Source organism: Neovison vison, chromosome 3, assembly GCF_020171115.1.
Source record: "Neovison vison isolate M4711 chromosome 3, ASM_NN_V1, whole genome shotgun sequence".
Taxonomy (NCBI): Eukaryota; Metazoa; Chordata; class Mammalia; order Carnivora; family Mustelidae; genus Neogale; species Neogale vison.
The window spans coordinates 75,782,742-75,799,215 of NC_058093.1; the positions used below are offsets into that span (position 1 = coordinate 75,782,742).

The following is a 16,474-nucleotide window of genomic DNA, read 5'->3' on the forward strand; positions in this document are numbered from 1 at the left end:
CACTTCAAACCCACTTCACTTTTTTTTTTCCCTGCGAAATTGTGAAAAATAGTATCTAGTTTGTAAGAGTCTTAACAGTATTTGAGAAAGAATGCAAGATGCTTAGCTCACCAATTATGGTAGCTGGTTCTCCCAAGGGGTCATTAAGGTGACAGCAGATGAGCCTGGCTTTTGGAGGCTAATTTAATCTGACATTTTACTTTTAGGTATATATTAGAGTAGTGAGAAGGAAATTTAGGTTGCAGATATCAAATAATGTGATTAGCTCCAAACTGCAGAGGAGTTTCATCAAAATTTTAGTGGGAGTATAGCCTTGATAGTCATGGAATGGGTAGTATGAGGGAGACATCAAAAGGATACAGATCTTCGTGAACAATAACATTTGGTAAACAAGTTTTTGAAACTGGATGACTAACAGGGTGGGTAGCCAAATTCTCCAAGGCTCAAGAAAGAGTAAGTTCTATTTAGATAAAAACTAGACTGGTAACGTCATTCTCACTGTCCCAGTGCCATCATGTAGGAAAGTATATTTGATCACTCTATGTCATATGATGTAAATGACTTTCATCCAGTGAGGAATCTAAAAAACTCACACTGCCGGTTGCTGGGGGGAGGGGGGTTGGGAGAAGGGGGGTAGGGTTATGGACATTGGGGAGGGTATGTGCTTTTGGGTAAATTGGAAGGGGAGATGAACCATGAGAGACTATGGACTCTGAAAAACAATCTGAGGGGTTTGAAGTGGCGGGGGGGTGGGAGGTTGGGGTACCAGGTGGTGGGTATTATAGAGGGCACAGCTTGCATGGAGCACTGGGTATGGTGAAAAAATAATGAATACTGTTTTTCTGAAAATAAATAAATTGGAAAAAAAAAAAAACGCAAAAAAAAAAACCAAAAAAAAAAAAAAAACACCTCACACTGCCAACTCCTCATGCAATTCAGTCCCATATAATGAATAAGAGCTTAGGCTCAATGTCAGATAGACCAGGACTTTCCACTGACATGCTTCTGAAACAAAAACAAATGACTTAAATTCTCTCTGCCTCAGTTTCTTCATCTATAAAACACACAGTAATTACTACTTCATATACTTCAATAAGGAGTTAATTTGCATGAAGTCCTTATTAGAAAGCGTGGTCCTTAAGAACATCCATTTAATGCTAGCTGCTACTTTTACGGTTTTTTAAGAAGCATAAAGAAAATTTAAACAAATATGATTTTTCTGTAGTTAAAATTTCCAATACTAACCGTGACTCCATGCTACTATCATAAGAACGCCCTCTTCTTGAATGCTCATAGTCTGACCTGTTGTAATCAAAGTGATCTCTATCCCGAGGGGATCTTTCTTGTTCTGCATATCTAACACATAAAATAAGAAAACCAAAGTTATAAGATGAAAGCTATATTATAGATACCTACGAAAATCATATATTGATAATGCTGAAGCAACTCTATGACTGAACAATGTCTTACCGAACTTCTCAACAGCTTATTTTGTTGACATCATTCATTTAGTCTTGATTATAAAAGCTTTCAGCTTGTGTACAAAAGAACTACGGGAGTTCACATAACCAAACCTGTCATCCTGATTCACACTGTCTAAAGTAAAAGATCTATATCTGGACATCATATACAGTTGGCATGAAAAAAGCCCACCCCGCAAATGCTTCATCAAAGCAATGAACAAATGAGATCAATGTCACTGGCTGGCCTTTATAAAGACCCGTTTAACTCATTCCAAGAGATATCCAAAAAACACTGGCTATTATTCTTGAACCTGTTTTACTGAATAGCAGTGAGAAAGGATTGAAATGATTAGCAAACAAGGATGACAGTATAAGATCTGCCATTTGAACTTTAAATATCAATAAAGTCAGAGAACCTTAAGAGAAGTTAAATACATATGCACGTAATAGATATACATAGTAATAAATATACTAACTCATATTTTATATACAGCTAACCTTTTGAACAGTTGTGGGTTTGAATTGTGTGGGTTTACCGAATTTTTCTTAATACAGCACAGAATTACAATTGTATTTTTCTATTCCATATGATTTTATTAATGACATTTTCTTTTCTCTAGCTTATACTTCACTGTAAGAATAGAGTATATAATATATGTAACATATACAAAATATTAGTTGACTGTTTATGTTACCAACAGCAGGATATTAGAAGCTATGTTTTTTTGGGAGTTAAAAGCTACAGAGGCAGATTTTCAACTGGGCGGGGGGGCATTAGTGCCCCTAACCCCCAGGCTGTTCAAGGGTCAGCTGTATACATCTATAAGTAATGTATATAACATATAGATATACATGTTTTTCTGTGCATGTAGAGAGGTTTTTTTTTTTCTTTTAAAGACAGGAAGTAGGTGATTGATGAAAGGTACTAAGTACTTGCAAACCATGACAATTAACTCAATGTCTATGAAACAAAAGTTTTTAGAGACAACAGAGTGAAATAAGAAGAAAGTACACATGGGGTAAGGAAGAGATGAAAACCATTGGAAGGAAGTTCAGAGATTGTTTCTACCTTCATAAATTATTTTAATGATTTATTAAAATTTAAAATTTGAATTTAATTAAAAATTAAATTTAATGATCATTTATTAAAATTTAAAATTATTTAATGATCATAGCTCACTAAGTGAAATAACTGAAGTACTACTATGAATGCCTGATGAACATTAATAGTAATATTTCTAGATCTTTTATCTTAACACAATTATAAGATATGATATATACGTAAAAGTACTCTAAAATCTATAAAGAGCTATGTAAAAGATAGTAGTACCAATAAAAGCAGCACTTCAAAGTAAGGTGATTTCAACTCAGTTTTCCATTTTATAAACTTCCATTCAGTGTTTCATTCAGGATTCATTTCATTTTATAAAACTTTTATGGAGTATTGGGCATGCTGAAATTATTCTCTCTCACCTCCAAAATTAGATAAAATCTAGAATTATCTACTAGAAACTCCTAGAACAGCCATTCAAAAATGATTTGTCCTCAAGCTTATTCAAGTAATACTGCAAAACCATCTAAAAGAAATTGTTCACCCTAAAATGAAGAACCTAAGAGCTAAATAATTTTTAAAAACTTATTATAAAAAATTTAAATTGCAGGAGCACATAAAATTATTTACCTGTCTTCTGGAGAAGAGGTTCTCTGATAGGAATTATAATTTTCCCTTCTGTCATGACCAGAAGAATGCTTTCAAAGGAAAAGAAAAAGGGGGAGGGGTTATTTTAAAAAATTATGTTAAAAATACACAGAAAATGAAATATGCATCTCAGAAAATTGGTAGCGCTTTACAAATTTTTTCAAAACTTTTTTTTAATCATAAGAATAATTGTTATCTAAACAGAATGTAAGACAAAACAGTATTTTTAGGCCCTCCAAGGTGAGTATCTGTGGCAGATAATGTTTTCACTATGGACCATGAACTTTTTTTAATTAAAAAAAATTCAAAGTAGAAGAAAATAATTCTCAAATTTTCAATGCCACTTAGTTGATATTTTATTCCTTTATATTGTTTTAAATATAAAGAACATCACTTTTATAAACACCTTTTGGTGAGAAGCAAGACCAAAGTTTTTTTTTGGTGAAAAACATGACTAAGGGCCAGAGGTCTTCTAGCAAGAAGAGTTCACTCTTGTGGTTATATCAAAGTCTTATAATATTGCACTTATCTCCCTGAATCCACTTTGGCTTATAAAAACCACTTTAGAACAAGAGGGGATTGGGAGGGAGATAAACCATAAGAGATTCTTAATCTCACAAAACAAACTGAGGAGGGCCAGTGGGGGGTTAGAGAGAGTGTGTTGGGGTTACGGACACTGGGGAGAGTATGTGCTATGGTGAATGCTGTGAAGTATGTAAACCAGGTGATTCACAGACCTTTACCCCTGGGGCTAATAATACATTATATGTTTATAAAAAAAATTAAAAAATTAAAAAAAAAACTTTAGTTCTAGAAACCGACTCTAATATATTTATGAAAATTCATTTTTACTTTCAGGAAACACTGTTCAAATGTCTGATCTGTATGGCACTATGTCAGATTCTACAGATTTGAAAAACATGATTTGTGAGAGAGAGATCCTATGCCAAGTCCTTTGAAAAATAGCAAGACATACAAATAAATAACTCACTATAACATGAAACTGAAGAGAAATGTCACACAGACAGAGATATGAACTATCCAGTTGGAGAACAAATCCTAATTTAAAAATCCAAATATAGTTAAAAAGCGAAATATTTATCTCTGTAAATAGGTAACATTTTTACATCACTGATGAACATTCATATTGTCCAGTTTTTTTTTTAAAGGATTAAAACCATTTTAACTAACCTGAACTATAAGAAAGGAAAAACAGTATGTTTTTTAAAAGTAGCTTTACCTTAAAAGCTAAGAAGAAGGAAATAAAATAATGAACAACTTGTTCTGCACATTTAGATGCTTGCTCCTTAATGAGAAAAAGAAACGTTTAAGGATAGAAAATTATACTGCACAGAAATATAAACAAGCTCCAACTTCCTCTTATTTTATGACTAATTAACAGCAGTTTGAGTCTAACTTTATCACAAGTAAACTGCCAAACAGTCTCATCAACTATTGAATTTTTCTAATAGTATATACAAACTAGACTAATCTATTTAGATGAGTAATAAGCATTTGATCAAAATTTATAATTTACGATAGCCAAAGTTTGGATGCTATTTTATACTGAATGCAACCACCTTAAAATCCTGTTTCTCATGTATATAACAAAGTTTTAAAAATCACTTCACTTGGCAACCAAATGAGGTAAAACTGTTCAACATGTATGATCTAGTTTTCTATAAAACTTGACTTCAAGATTCCAAAACAAATATGGAATACAAGACTCATCTGATCCATAGCAACACCAAACAGAGTATTTACTGATCATTTATTGTAAGACACAGCCTGTCCTGCGTAGACTATCTGGAGGATACAAGTTAGGAAAAACCCTCAAGGAATTTATGATCTTACAGTGGAAAGATGGCTATAAAGATTTCCACAATTAAACGTATCAGATTATGTGTTCCTGAGAGAGTAAGAGAGAAAAGAAGAGGAGGAGGAAGAGAAGGAAGAGGGGAAGAAGAGGGGGAAGGGGAGAGACAGAGAACAAAACTGCAGTCTACTTTTTCTTTTACAAGGCACAGCAATTATTTTGATTACATTAGGGAAAAGGCCTCAGTTCTGTGCTAATGATTTTTAACACATCTCCGCAACATCTGTTGTAAGCAAGGGGGGAAACCAAAAATATTGAAGTCGTGAATCAGGATTTTGTAAATACGATTAAGTTAACGTGACTGGCACACAGAGACGTGCTAACAGGACATCCTGAGTAGGGAACAATAACTGAATATTGAGGAATGACAGTGGGTAGAGAGGGATTTGAACTAGGTGTTGGTAGATAAACAGGATTTCACTATGTAAAATATCATTTTGAGATGAGATTCAAATAATAACTTGAATTTTCCTCTTTTCTTAATCATAGTGTCCAGATTATAAATCAGAGTAGGCACTGAAAATAATATATTGTCAAAACTACTTTAAAAATTCTCCAAATTGTACATTAAGCAAAACAAATGTTTATACCATGTGGTTACCTATATAACAATATAAAGACAGCAGTATGAAAAGGTGAGTGGAGCAGGGAGCCAGAGTCCAGACCTCTGAGCAACCACTAGGCTCAGGAACCAGTCTTTAAGAGCAAGGAGAGGAAGGGCTGAAACAAGTAGGAAACTTGGTTCTTGATAGCTAAAGATCAGTGGAAAAACAAAGATCCTCAGCTGAATCCTCCTGAATCTAGCAAATGACTGAGAACATTGAAGGGAAGATGTGAGCTTTACCTGAGGTAAAAATGGGCCCCACCCAGCTAGCAGACTTGCCTGTGGCTAACAGGATAGAGAAAAGGAGTTAGACTATGCTACAAACTGGTAGACAGGGCTGAGCCACTAAGCTTGGAGGGCATGCTGACTGAAGAAGATACCCACTCCTAGGATGGGACGGTGCCATCGAGGACCCACCAGGACCACAGGAGGTAAAGGTGGAGAAAGCACAGTGTAAGAGGCGCAGGAAGAGGATTCTGAAAAGACTAGACACACCTCCCTCTGTGGAAGGTATCCGGCTAAATCTGAGTGCTCTCGTCTAACGTGGTTCAATCAAGAGCCAGTTCCACACCAGTTCTTCGCTTTCTTTATGTCGCCAACTTTCAGCACAGTCTACCAGCTACTAGGTCCACAATTAATTAACTGCTTAAGTGCCATTGGACCAATGAGTACAAGCCCCAAAGAGGCAGATTTCTGAACAATATATGAAAGTATCTACTGACAGATGGGTCTAGCTTGAGATAGTGAACTCCCACCAAAAGAGATATGCAAGCATGGGCTGGGTGTCTACCAAAGCCTTATACCCTACAGAATTTAGCAAAGATGGTGGCAGAGCCTGCCCCAGTCTGTAAGTCCATCAATTCTGTTTATTAAACACTTACCAGGCACCAGGGCTAGTTCCTAGTGTCCCCTGCTAAGCTCAGTTTACCGTTTCTCTTTAAAGAAGGAGGTTTAGGGGTGCAGAACTGGTGGAGGAGAGAGGAAGGGAGCAGGGCCTAGATCTGTAATTAAATAAAAATATACCTTCCCCTTTACTGATTCCAAGATCCAAGGCGTGATGTGTCTGCTTATAGATCTGTGCAGTTGAATAGAAGTGGAATGGTTTGCTCTCCTGCTAAGTCCACTGACAGGCAGAGGAACAGTTCTGAGTAGACGGAGTTATTGGTTCCTGTTACTGCTCTGTCTGCATCTACTATTCTCCCTTTCTTATAACCTGCCTCGGCCACACTAGACTCTTTGTCTTTATACTTGCTGTTCTACCTGCTTGGCATACTCTTTTCCCAGTTATTTAGTGGCTAACTTCCTCATATCCTTCAAGAGTCTGCTCAAATGACTACCTATTCAGTGGGCCCTCCCTATCCAAAATTGCAACCCCCAATGCTAATGATCAGCATTACCCCATATCTTTTGTCTGTAGCATAAGTCTTAGCTCTCAATACCACTATCCTACACCATTTACTTATGGATTAAGTTTATAATTTATTTTCTGTCTTCCCACACTAAAACACAAACTCCATGAGACCACTGGATTTCTGTTTTGTCTACCATTTTATGTAAAGTGCTTAGAATAGTCACTAGGACATAAGAATTCAGTGAATATTTGTTGAATAAATGAGTGTATAATGTCTAACGAAGAGCACAGAATAAAGAGCTTGTTTATGCACTAAAATTCAATAAGAGTCTCCCCTGTAGATAGACATGCAGGAACTATGATTAACTAAGGAAGGAGATGCCTGTCTTCCATTTCATGCTCATTCAGGGAAGTATAATCTTTAAGAAGAATGGCGGAATTCCCTGCCCTGTTAATTATTCTTTTGCAGGTGCTCACTCACCTGCACTTTCTTGATTTGTGGAGGCAATGATACACATACATGCATACATGTACATGGATACACACACATCACACATCTTCCACGTTCTCTCACCTGCCCTCTTGCACACTACTGCTTCTATGTGACCATGTGGCTACACCTGGAATTGTGTAAGTTAGATATGTGTATGATGCCTTTCTACTGTCTGGTTCTAATGTTCTAATTCTATGAAATGCATTTTTTGATTAAAGGACAGGTACAAGTTTATGTTCTTCATTATAAATTTCAAACACTTACTTTTATCTGTGCCACGCTACTTTTCATTTTCTGTTGCCAATTGATCTGATAAATCAAAGACTCCTTAAGTTGTTCCAAGTAACAGGTACAAAATGGTATGAATTCCTTGACAGTTTAACTTTTTCTGTCTGCAAATGTCACCTGAAAGGTATACCAAAGAAAGCTTTGTTAACAGTGATAAAATGTATGTGACATAACAGCTTATTATTTACACACAATGAACATCTGACCATTTTTCTTAATTAGTAGGCACAGATATACAATCAATAATTAAATAAAAATTCAAAAATTCCTTAAACAGTTTCACATACCAATGTATAAAGAACACAATCACAGAAAAGACTCTGCATAAGAGAGCAAATAATAAGGGCTTATTAAGCACCATAAGGTATTTTAGTCTAATGACTGAGAGGAACAAAAATTAATTTAGTAACTGAAGTCAGATAACTTTATTCAAATTGCTTTCAGTGAGGGACACCTAAACCCACATTATAAGAAAGTACTGTGATATTATAAAAAAATAAGTGAACAGAATAATTATATAAGATAAAATCTATATAAACTGAGTATAAAATACCCCATGTTTCTATATAAACTAAGAATGAATTATCCTATGTTCTTATAACGATCACTCAAAAATAAATATGCTGAGTAAAAATATAAGGTATTAAATTAAAATAATTAAATTTTAACGTAATCTATCAAAGGCACATGACTTTAGTGATGCAGGTGTGAGAACTAAGTTATTTGGCTCAGAATAAACCTAGTCATCAACATTAAATGCTAAAACAAAAATTTTTTCAGTATCCATCTGTTAATATTTTAGGAATTTTTGAAAAATGCTGAATAGTTGCTTATGTTAACAGAGAACTACCATTTGAGTACTTAATTGTAATTGCATATCTAAGTGGTTTATGGTTTGGTGTACCGTAATGAAATCACAAAAATCAAACAAGAAGAAAATAAGAGAAATAAAAGAGGTAGAGAATATACAGAAAGAACTGTCCCTAGTACCAAAATAACTGAATACAACTAGGAAAATGTTTGTATTTGAATGCCAGAAAGGATTATAGATCCTTTATCTATAGAATAAGGATTATAGATCCAGTTCAATTCCTTTTTTTTAAATTTTTAATTTAATTTTTAATTTTCAGCATTACAGTATTCCTTGTTTTTGCACCACACCCAGTGTTCCATGCAATCCGTGCCCTAATACCCACCACCTGGTTCCCCCAACTTTCAAACCCCCGCCCCTTCAAAACCCTCAGATTGTTTTTCAGAGTCCATAGTCTCTCATGGTTCACCTCCCCTTCCAATTTCCCTCAACTCCCTTCTCCTCTCTAACTCCCCTTGTCCTCCATGCTATTTGTTCTCCACAAATAAGTGAAACCATATGATAACTGACTGTCTCTGCTTGACTTATTTCACTCAGCATAATCTCTTCCAGTCCCGTCCATGTTGCCACAAAAGTTGGGTATTCATCCTTTCTGATGGAGGCAATAATACTCCATAGTGTATATGGACCACATCTTCCTTATCCATTCATCCGTTGAAGGGCATCTTGGCTCTTTCCATAGTTTGGCGACCGTGGCCATTGCTGCTATAAACACTGGGGTACAGATGGCCCTTCTTTTCACTACATCTGTATCTTTGGGGTAAATACCCAGTAGTGCAATTGCAGGGTCATAGGGAAGTTCTATTTTTAATTTCTTGAGGAATCTCCACACTGTTCTCCAAAGTGGCAATTCCTTTTTAAAGACAAAAATACTGAAGGTTGTGTAAGTCCTTTCACTGTCCTAAGCTATACTACCAGTTAGTGGTGAACCTATAACTAGAAACTTAGCCTAAAGATACTCAAATTTTTTTCCCACTAGATCACATACACAAATAATCTTGATACTATGAAGTGACATAGAGCGACTATCATTTAATGCAGATAGGGAAGTACACAAATCATTAGGTTACGAAAAATTTCTATTACAGCAGTTGGCAAGGCATCAAAGTTCTTACAAACAATATATATGAGATTATTTACAAATAATCTATAAAAGATAATTGCAATCTAAAGCACATTACCACTTCGTATTTGTAGCTACAGTCAGACTAACATGCCCCTAGGGCATGCCCATCAGGGAAACAGCCAGAGGAGAGGAACCCAAGGTGCCCAAATCTCTGACCACCTCTAAACCAACACATGTGCAAGAGTATTACTAAGGATCAAAGAAGTGAACTGTGATATGAACAGCCACCTAAGAGAACTTACAATTTAAGACTAACAAAGTTAATTACCTAAAAAGTCACCACTCCTCAGAGGAATATAACAGAATCTACAGTCTTAACGTAACAGTAACAATGCCCAGGATACAATTAAAAATAACTTATCAGAAAACCGTGGTCTAGCCTGGGTGGCTCGGTGGGTTAGGCCGCTGCCTTCGGCTCGGGTCGTGATCTCAGGGTCCTGGGATCGAGTCCCGCATCGGGCTCTCTGCTCAGCAGGGGGCCTGCTTCCCTTCCTCTCTATCTGCCTGCTTCTCTGCCTCCTTGTGATCTCTGTCTGTCAAATAAATAAATAAAATCTTAAAAAAAAAAAAAAAAAAAAAAAAAAAGACAATCAAAGACCAACACTGACATGACCCAGATGTTGGAATTGGCACACAAGGTTTTCACAGTTTATTCAACAGTGCAAAGGAAAACATGCTTGTAAGGAATAAAAATAAGAAAGTTTAGCAGAAACAAAGCAAAAGAAAACAAAAAGAAAAAGAAAATACAACCAAAATGAATTTCTAAAACTGAAAAATACATGAAGTGAAAAATTCTCTGATTAAAAACTTAAAGCAAAATGGAGATTTAAAAAAAGCCAATGAATGTGAAGTAAAATCAAAAGAAATTAACCAATCTAAAAACAGACAAAAAAATTTAATGAACAATATCAAGGACATGTGGGACAATATCAAAGGACGTAATACCTGTGTAACTGAAGTCCAAGAAGGAAAGAGAGGAAAAATGGAATTAAAAAAATTTCAAAAAATAGGGAATTTCTCCCATATTTGGCAAAGTGCATCAATTTACAGGTTCATGAAGCTCAGAGAATCCTGGGTAGGAAAAATACAGAGAAAACCACACCTATGGACATGGTCATAGATAATGGTCAATAGTCAAACTGCTAAAAATCAAAGATAAACAGAAAATCCTGAGAGCAGCAAGAGGGGCAAAAATGCATTACATACAAGGAAATAACCATTCAAATTACTGCTGACTTCTCATCAGAAACTAGGGAGACCAGAAGACAAACAATCTTAAAAGTGCTGAAGATAAAAAACTTGTTACCCAACAATTCCAGCAAAAATAAATTTTAAGAATGAAAATAGACATTTACTAATTAAAAGAAACAAAAGAAAACTAAGAAAAAGTACGAGAATGTATCACTAGCAAACCTGTACTACAAGAAATGCAGGAGTTCTCAAGCTGTAGGTAAAAGATACCAGTTGGACACTTGAAAAAGGAACGAAGAAACAGTAACTTTCTCAGGAAGCATAAAATGCTACTTTTTCCTTCACTTAAAATATGGTGGTCTCGGGGCACCTGGGTGGCTCAGCTCAGGTTAGGATCCCAGGATCCTGGGATCAAGCCCTGCATCGGGCTCTCTGCTCAGCTGGAGCCTGCTTCCCCCCGCTCTTCTCTCTGCCTGTCTCTCTGCCTACTTGTGATCTCTCTCTGTCAAATAAAAAAATAAAGTTAAAAAACATATGGTGGTCTCTTTAAAGCAAAAATTATTATCTTGAAGGGTTACAGTGTATGTACATGGGAGTATACATGATATGTAGCATATAGGAAGACAAGGTAAAATAGGCCTACATGATCTAAAGTTTCTAAATTTTTTGTGAAGTGATGATACCAACTCTAAGACACTTGTGGGAAGTTAAGGACACATATTGTGTTTCCTAGAGCAATGACTAAAAAAGTAATGTAAAAAATTCTGTAGATAAATTAAAATGGAATTAAAAAATATTTAAATAATTTCAAAGGACAGGATAGAAGGAACAAAAAAACAGAAAGGACAAATAAAAAAAAGGATGGCAGACCTAAATCTAGCTGCTAATTATATGAAATACTAATAAACAAACATGTCTAACAAACAGAAGCTAGTTCTCCCTCCTCTCAGGTGGAGGCAACCCCAAAGGCACAGACCTTGTCTGGGATGGGTTTTAGGTCCCATGTGCCACAACAAGATGACTTTGTGCCAAAATATACAAATCATAGGACTCTTCATTTTTTACATGACTTTCTTCAAAGGTCCTGTTTTTATGGCTATGAATGTACAGAGCCATAAAATTCAAAATTTTACTCAATTAACTCTTGCCTAAAGGTAATGGTTATTTTTTTTACCCCTAGCAGCACAATCAACATATCATGACTAACAAATCCTTATCATGTTTATCAACCAGTATTATTTATATATACACTCATTCAACAAGTAATATTTACTACACTTCTATTATTTTGCCAGGCATCTCCTAGATATGGGGTAGACAGTGGTGAGCAATCATAACAAAATCCCCTCCCTACATGGAGCTTATATTCTAGTTATAAAAAGTAAATCTATATTGATAAGCAAAGCTTTATTAAGCCTGCTCAAGCACAGTAGCTTGTGGGCTTTTTTGTTTGTTTTTGTTTTGTTTTGTTTTTTTGGTGCACATGCAAGTTTCAAATCATTACTCAATGTAAAGCTGGTTCCCTAAGTCATTATGTTATATTACATCATGAACATTTGTTTGATATAAGTACTAGTACCTATATGGGGGCTCAGCTGACTTACTACATCAGGTGTGTATGCATATACATATGCGTGGGCAGAGGGCATGCCTAGGCATGCTGATTCTATGAAAGCATCCCCAAGGTATTTCCAGTATCCATCTCTTCCCCAGGTTTCCTCAGCTTTCCAATTTTGGATGAGAAATCTTGGTTCTCAATTTGTTGTAAACCATGAACTAGTTAGATAAAATACAGAGACTTCATAGCCTACCTAACAGTGAAATACAAAGTCAACAATCATTTGGAAAGGGACACATACATTCCAAATGTATTAATCCATACTAACTCACTGGTAAGAAGCGTATATATGGATGCAGTAGAATATCAGTATCAGTGATTTTTAAATCTGAGACATTCTGGCAACAACTCATAGGGGGAAAATTCTCACTGGTTATGCAATGACAACCACAGCACAGGTTCTTTGGGAGTTTAAGATCTACGCCATAATAATTAAGTAACATTATCTACTGCAACATGGGCAAGAGCACAAATTTATGCACTGAAATGGAGTAATTCAGATGACAAAATGTGTTTATAAAGTGCTTTTATTATTCTTAAAATGAATATAAGACATGAAAAATTGAGACAAGAAAAGAGAAAAAAACCTATATTAACTACCTTCCTAGGTAAACTCGATACAAATTTCACATATATTCATATATAAGGACTGAAAAAATTCCTGTAAAAATTTTTTTGCCTATAGGTTTAAATATACTTATTAATTAGTGAGATCTGGAATATACTTTATAGACAAATTAAAAGCCTACAGAATTGTTAGTGTCCTTAATTTTTTCTCATGTCCAGGATAATGAGTACTAAGTCCTTATAAGATTGATACTATATTCTACCTCCATGGAGGATTCCACTCTCTTATATCCTAATATTATCAGACAAATTAATCAGTTACTTATTGTCCACAGGAGTTTCTGCTTCCCTACATTCACCTAAATACTCCTTCTATAAACTAACATTAAGAACTGAATTATGCAGAAGGAACATCAAAGGAAATCTGTGTGAAAGACTCTACTCAGTACTGTTCACTATTTACAGGAAATAACCTGATGGACACTGCTGCTGTGATCACCACCACACATCACCCGTGACTGATTTCCAGGACTTTTTGGGTCCCGAAGCAGAAAACACTGAAAACTACTACTGCCTAACACTATCAGAATAAGGCTCTCCCTCCCCTGACACTAGCATTGTTATTTCTTTGCATATTTTTGGTTTTCGTCCTCTTTTTTATTTATTTTTTCCCTCTCTGCTGGTTGATGCTTCTAAATCTGTACAACGGAACTTTTTGCATTGATGGAAAAATTCATATTCTACACCGTCAATCACCACTTCATTAACACAACAGCTACTAGCCACATGTGGCTATTGAGCACTTCAAATGTGCCCAGTGGATTTGAGAAAATCATTTTTGTAAAGAGTTTTACATACTGGACAACATATTTCTAAATGATTAATAGACATTTAGGCCTTTTCATCATGGTACTTCAAGATCCTTGTCCTTGACAATCTCCAGATTTGGTGTTAATTCTTCAGATACTGACAAAGCAAAATAACTCATATCCAATTTACAGGAAAAGTCACTTGGTTATTTTCTAAAAGGTTCAGATTTCGGAAAATAAGGAACAATATAATAATCCCGGTACAGTTGGTCTATGTTGCAATCACCAATATGGGATCTCCAGAGTCTTAAATGCAGTGCAGTCACCATAATGTCAAATGATCATTTAACACAAACAGCAAGAAAATCTGCCACTAGAGATATTATGACAATCACAAACATGATACAGGATCATGACCCACTGAAAAACAGTGTAGATATGGACTGATTGCATCTCCAGAAGATAATGGTCTATTCTGCAGCTTAGGCTGAGTAAACACGGGTACTAATAAAATTTTAAAATAACCCTGATGACAGCTATGAAGAGAGAACTAACAAAAGAAATGTAAATCACTACTTGTAAAATGGATTCCACTAATCTGCAAATCAGAAATATGCCAGTTTAAGTCATTATATACTTATCATGGATTATCTATGGTCAAATTCTTAATTCTAGTTACTTTAGATCCATCTGTTCCAAAGTAAGATTGTGAAATGTCTGCAAGAACCAGTATGTTCTAAAGATATGACATCTACTGTTCTAGCAACTCATTAGTTTACAATTTCTGCCTAATACTTTATGGACAAATTAAAAGCCTGGAGAATTGTCAGTGTCCTTAATTTGTTCTTATGTCCAGGATAATCAATTACTAAGTCCTTATAAAACTGATACTATATTATACTTCCATGGAGGATTCCACTCTCTAATATTCTAATATTATCACATAAATTAATCAGTAACTCACTGTCCACAGGAGTTTCTGATAACTACCTCTACTCTCAAAAGTGTAAGTTCCCTTCTTAAACCCCCTTTTTGAGGTACCCCATGGTCCCTAAGAGTATGTTTGTTGTCTCCCTTGCTGCATCAAATTAATAAATTTGACTTTGATTACTAATTAGGTATGTTACTGGTGATTGATTACTCACTGATGAGCTTTAACATATATGACAAATGACCCAGTTTCTCAAACAATTCAATGTCAGGGGGACAAAAGAAGAAAAAGAAGGAAAAAAAAGCAGGATAGTTATTACAGAACAAAAGAGACTTAACAGAGTTAATGTAATGTGCGGCCTTTGTTTAGATCCCGAGTTGAACAATTTCCCTTCTCTAAAATGGGATGAAGTTCTTATTTCTGCATAAAGAATGAACATTTTCTAATCCAACTTGATTGTGAACTTGCTGAAATTATTAGCATATTCACATCATGGTTTTTTGGGGAAGAAAAGATAGGGTTGGATATGGACTCTTGGCATTATTTAAATCCTTATTACATATTTTCTATTTGTGAGGACTTATCTTAGTATGTACCTGAAATAAGACTCATTTTAAAATCACCTGCTACCTAAGTACTGTGCCCAAGTTGATAATGGAGATACTTTCAGCTCTAATGCCAATAATATGCAAACTTTTAAAAAGTATTTTCTTTTTTTTTTTTTTAAAGATTTTATTTATTTATTTGACAGAGAGAGATTACAAGTAGGCAGAGAGGCAGGCAGAGAGAGAGAGGAGGAAGCAGGCTCCCTGCTGAGCAGAGAGCCCGATGCGGGACTCGATCCGAGGATCCTGAGATCACGACCTAAGCCGAAGGCAGCGGCTTAACCCACTGAGCCACCCAGGCGCCCCTAAAAAGTATTTTCTGGAGCGCCTGGATAGCTCAGTCAGTTAAGCATCTGGCTCTTGGTTTTGGCTCAGGTTGTGATCTCATGGGTTGTAAGATGAAGCCCCACATCAGGCTCCATGCTCAGGGGGTGTCTGGCTGATTCTCTCTCTCTGCCCCTCCCCCACTCTCACGCATGGGGGCTCTCTAATATAAAGAAATTTAAAAAATTTTTTAAAGTATTTTCCTCAACTATATAAACGTGTTCCATTGATACAAAAGTCCATTAAAAATAATAAAATGGTTGGTGTCCCAAAGCTGATGTGCACTGGTGAATGTAGGCTAACCATTACTGTTTAAAACCAGACAATAGGAGAGCTGTCAATGTATACAGTAGCTCTTCAACAAACTAAGTTACCATTGACACTATAGAGCACATTACAATAAGATTCCTGAGATATCCAGAGATTAACCAATTAAGTACATATACTTTCCATTTTAGAATTCTGAAATGTATAATTTATATTAAGATAATAACAGCAACAATAAAGAATGATAAATTACTGCAGCCACAAAGATATAACACTAAGCATTTCATTTGTATCTTCTTACTCAATCTTCATAATTATCTTGCTTTGTTTATTTTTAAACCTCATTTTTCTATTTTTTTTTTTAAGATTTTATTTATTGACAGAGATCACA

General features: G+C 35.4%; 1 protein-coding gene across 1 annotated transcript in view; it reads right to left on the minus strand.

The window, feature by feature from the left end:
* The window catches only part of CWC22 (CWC22 spliceosome associated protein homolog), a 59,386-nt gene that overhangs the window by 33,402 nt on the left and 9,510 nt on the right, over window positions 1-16,474 (minus strand). Inside the window, exons 2-4 of the mRNA XM_044242463.1 lie at window positions 7,751-7,891; window positions 3,145-3,212; window positions 1,246-1,356 (exon numbers count right to left, since the gene is read on the minus strand). Coding sequence (XP_044098398.1) covers window positions 1,246-1,356; window positions 3,145-3,212; window positions 7,751-7,777 — 206 coding nt within the window. The 5' untranslated portion in view covers window positions 7,778-7,891. The remainder of the gene's footprint in view (window positions 1-1,245; window positions 1,357-3,144; window positions 3,213-7,750; window positions 7,892-16,474) is intronic.